The sequence below is a fragment of the Myotis davidii genome, unplaced genomic scaffold, assembly GCF_000327345.1.
Source record: "Myotis davidii unplaced genomic scaffold, ASM32734v1 scaffold399, whole genome shotgun sequence".
NCBI lineage: Eukaryota > Metazoa > Chordata > Mammalia > Chiroptera > Vespertilionidae > Myotis > Myotis davidii.
The window spans coordinates 2,219,356-2,224,054 of NW_006292094.1; the positions used below are offsets into that span (position 1 = coordinate 2,219,356).

The window sequence follows — 4,699 nt, forward strand, 5'->3', positions numbered from 1 at the left end:
AGAAGCAGGCAGGCCTTGGGGAGGCAGGGCGTGGTCAGAGCCCGCGGGATGGGGTGACCAACATTGGTTTGAGGCCGAGGGCCTCAGGCTGCCCGGGGAGGACTGGCTGCCTGCCAGTGGGACATAAATGCTTGAAGCTCATTGGTTGAGGACCCCCACAGACCCCTTTACCACCAGGATTCTCCTTTCTCATCTGGTCCAGGGCTGCCCAAACCCCTTGTACGTGATAGAGTGTTTCGCTCAATTAGTAATAATAATAATAGAGCAGTGGCTCTCATTTACTGAGCACCTGTAATGGGTTGGACGCTCTGCTACGCTCTCCGCCTCCACCATCTTTTTCAGTCATCCTGACAGCTCTGACATCGGACCATTATTGTCCCCATTTTACAGATTTGGCCACTGAGACACAGAAAGGTAGTCAAGCTACAAGGGAGCCAAGTGGGGTTTAGAACCGGCTTCTCCTCGGGCTCCAGAGCCTGGCCTCCCGGTCCTATCGCCATTCCTTCTGAACAAGGGGCAGGAGGCTGCGGGCCGGGCCGTCCTGCCTCTCTGGGTGTCCTGAGGTCCCTCTGCGCTGACCCGCCTGGGGTGATGTTCCGGTGAAACTCCCCAAAAGGAAGCCTGTTCCTTCTATTCTCTGCTTCTCGGAGGGCGTGTCATTGTCACCCTCAGGTGCTGACAGCGTCTGACAGCTGGGAGAACTCGGAGGCGGTCTGGGCAGAAGTCGGGGAGCCGTGGAGGAGACAGCCGGTCCCGACCTGGCTCAGTCCCTGAGTCTCATAACCCCTTGGTGCCTCAGTTTACTCATTTGTAAAATGATGCCCACCGAGGCAGTGCCTTTAAAGCCAGGCATTGAATAAGGCTTTGGATCAATGCTGCTATTTTTTCACTATTTCTCTCTGACCCCCAGCCCCAGGCTATGACCCAGACAGTCGCCCTGCCCCATCCGCTCCCCTGGAGAAAGCTGATCTTGTTTTGCCCAAGGCTCCTTCCCCTGAGGCGTTGGCCAGGGCCCAGCGCCCAGAACAGCTTGCTCAGCTCCCTCCGTGGCCTTGGCCCCAGCTTGCCCCGAGAGCGAGTGGGGCTGTGCCCATCGGGGATGGTGAACAGAGAGGGCAGGTCTCAGGCTCATCCCCGGGAGAAGCCTGGGATCCGGCCCAGCGTTTGGGGTTGGGGCTGCCCTGGGGGTTCAGCTTGGTCTCCAGATGTTGGAGATGAATGAGGGGAGCCCAGAGGGCTGCAGCATCCCAGGCACCCAGACCAGAGAGGGCGCACGGCCCACTCAGGCCCTTAGCATCCTTTCGGCCCCAGCGGTGCCTTCCTGGGAGGCCGGTGTGGGGCTGAGCCCTCTGGCTTTCCAGTTCCATGTGTTCCTTCTTCCCTCGTGGTCTCAGACGCACCTCTCTGTGTCACACGCACACACTCCTCAGGCTGTCACGTGTGGCATAGGATGTGCCCTCCTCACTGAGCCTTCCAGACGCCCTGGGGAGACTTGGTCACTTGTCCCCTGCAGGACTCCATCTCCCTCGGTCACAGTGTGCGCGGTGTGGCAGGATTGCACATATTGTTACATCTGCCTTTCCCAGACGGTGACCCCCCGGGGATGGGGCGGGCTCACTTCCTTGGGGTCCCCAGCCACCAGCATGGCGCCAGCACCCAGGAGAGGCGCTTAGGAAACTTGAATGAATGAATGGGTTTTGCATGGCCCAGGACGTGGGAGAGAGGCCGTCATTCCGAAGGAGCCCAAATCACACTTGTCCTTTTCCCTTTCTGCTCTCAGATTCTTATTTTTATTCTGGCGCTGCTTCTGGGATCAAAACATGGACAGTTTCCCGGCAGCCAAGGTCAAAATGCCCCCAGCAACGATGCCCGTCCAGACCAAGGCTGAGGGCACAGGCTCTGGGGAAAGGGTGTGAGAGGAGGGGCCGGGGGATCTGGCTCCCTGGGAGAGAGAGGGAGAAAGGCCCATTCTCGTGGGTGGCAGGGGGAACCCCTGGCATCTACCCCCCACCCACCGTGAGATGCGGTTTGTGTGCCTGCACTCATGCCCTCCGCCCCCGTCTCTTCTTCCACCCAGGAGTACGTCGCCTACAGCCACACAGGCCGCATCATCCCTGCCATCTGGTTCCGCTACGACCTCAGCCCCATCACGGTCAAGTACACAGAGAGACGGCAGCCCCTGTACAGGTTCATCACCACGGTGAGTGGGCGGGGTGCCTGCGGTGTGGGGGGGCTCCTCCTCCTGGAGCCACCCCTGGTTCTTAAAGAAACAGGGCACAGCCCTCAGGACTGGGGGCTCAGGCTATACACCAGGAGGCTTTGATCTCTATGATGTGCAGAACTGTCATCAGAATCACATCAGTGTCGTCGGTGGTTCATCAAGAAAATGTTTTCCAGCGGGGAGTGCCATGCAGCTCATTGCTTAAGACAGTGGTTCTCAACTTCGGCTGCCCATTAGAATCACCTGGGGGTCTTTTTAAAATCCTGGCTTCTGGGCCTCATCGTTAGTAACAAAGAAACCGAATTTCCGGAGGATGGGGCCCAGAAATCAGGATTTTAAAAAGATCCCCAGGTGATTCTAATGGGCGGCCCAGGTTGAGAACCGCCGGCTTATGCAGGTCTTTGTGTGGCTCGATTCGATGTTCGTGGCTGCCTCCAGTTTTTCACTTTGATGGGTGTCCTTGTGAGCAGGGTTTATCCTTTTCTGTGTACATTTTGCAGTGAAGGCTTAACGCGTTTTCTTTCCTGCGTCTGTTTTCCAACCAGAGCTGCTGATAGCATCAGGGTTTTTCTTTCCTTCCTGCCTGTCCCTTTTTTATTTTCTTCTTTGGCATCGTCTCTGCCGATGGAGACAGCTTCAAGCTGATGTCATTCTTCTCTGAGCCTCATTGCCGAGTATGCGGTTTCCTGGGCTCTCGTTCCCCACGTCCTCGGGGGAGCAGCGGGTCACGGTGCCCTGCCTCCGCCAAGAGGCCCAAGGTGTTTGGTGCCAGAGCCGGCTGACGTGAACAGATGGGTGATCATCCCCACCTCACAGATTGGGAAACTGAGGCCTGGAGGCCGTATGCTTCTTCTGCTCCGCTGCATACTTTGAATAAGGAGTCAGGGTTAGGGGGCCAGTCCTGGCACTTGCATTTCTGGCTCTGACTCAGCTACAGAAGAGACAGGGCCCCACAGCGAGCTGGTTTGAGGGGGTTGGTAGGCCTCAGGCGTGGCTGGATCCAGGCATAAACAAGGTCTACAATAGGCCTTCCTTCAACCCCTGTTCCTCTGCACCGGCTTCGTTTTCAAGCAGAATTTACCAGTAGGAAATGCCTCATTCTCAGTGACTCCGCCCCGAGTCCTGGGTCGGGTAGCGCTGTCGTTGGCCTGGCTCAGGGCCCATGCCACCCTTGTGGCCTGGAGAATGAATGGAACCTGCAGCTGGCCAGCCCCACCCAGACCCCAGGGACAAAGACTGCCAGGGGAAGATCTGGGGCCAGTCCCCGGGAGGGAGGAGCGGGTGCCAGGAGGCAAAGGGCCCTCCTCTCCCAACCTACAAAATAGGAATAACACCCCATCTCTCCCCGGGCTGCGGGGAACTCACACGCTCTGCAGGTCTAGAAAGCCACGTGGATACGAGGCTGCCGGACGTCTGGGTTTCTTTGCGCCTCAGAACAGCCCTTTCTGTTCCCCGACTCCATAAACAACTTGAACTTCTAGTCCACAAAGGGCGCCTGCCATAGTTAAAACAGCAGACCCAGCGGACCAGACAGGGAAAAGCTATTTGCCGCACATACAAGGGAGGACTAAGCTTAAGAATGGACATATAAAGAATCCCTACAAATCAGTAAGAGAAAATTAAATGATCCAAAGAAAAACGGGCGAGGACAGGCGTTCACAGAAGAGACCACACGGGCAGTGGGGTGAGGCCCGGGTTCGCTAGAAAGCGGAGGACTGAGACTCGAAGCAGCACGGCCGGTTCAGTCCTGCCAGGCGGGCAGATGGGAAAGACGTGCCCCGCTGAGATGGGGCGGCTGTGCCGTGAGTGGGGGAGACGTTCGCGCACCCCCTGGGGCACGGGCCGGGGGCCAGCCACTGTGGAGGGAGATGCGCAAACCCTTTGACCCAAGTCGAGATGTGTGAACAAGTGATTTCACCCGCGGCCTTGCGGACCGCCCCCTCCGGGATCTTGGCGCTGATTCGGAAAAAGATAGAAACCAGGGTGCCAGTCGGTGCCTCGGCAGGTGTGGCCTGCGGCCTGGACAGGGGCAGGGAAACCCCGTGCCCACCCCTGGCTGTAGGGCTTCATCCACCTCCTGTTGGCTCCTGTGAAGCCAGACCGCGGCGGCCCTCGGCGAGTGGCTGAGAAATGAAGCCGCTTCATTTATTCGCTGAGCGTGTGCTAGAGTCTCCCACGTGCCGGGCAGCCGGACAGATGAATGAGACGTCACCTCGGCCCTCGGGCTGCGCCCCGGCTGGTGGGCCCCAGGCGCGGTGGGGACAGAGGTGGGCACAGGCCCCGTGGTTGGGAAGGTTCCCAGAAGGAAACCGGAGGCAGGATGGAAGGGCGAGGGATGCGTTCCAGGCTGAGGGGAGGAGAGAGGCTTGACGCAGAGTGCGTGCATGGGTGCCCCGCATAGTGCGTCCCGTGGAGGCCAAGTGGCCTCCTTCCATGGGGGGGCGGGGGGTCCCAGAGGGCACAGGGATCCTTCATTAC

At 58.7% G+C, this 4,699-nt stretch overlaps 1 protein-coding gene across 3 annotated transcripts in view; it reads left to right on the forward strand.

Annotated features, from left to right (window-relative positions):
• Positions 1-4,699, forward strand: part of ERGIC1 (endoplasmic reticulum-golgi intermediate compartment 1) — a 62,582-nt gene that overhangs the window by 37,732 nt on the left and 20,151 nt on the right. For 2 of the 3 annotated variants that reach the window (XM_015565095.1, XM_015565094.1), the window contains 2 exons: positions 1,781-1,844; positions 2,078-2,200. In XM_015565095.1, the coding sequence (XP_015420581.1) occupies positions 1,781-1,844; positions 2,078-2,200 (187 nt within the window). The remainder of the gene's footprint in view (positions 1-1,780; positions 1,845-2,077; positions 2,201-4,699) is intronic. The other variant, XM_006765395.2, reaches the window with a different exon arrangement.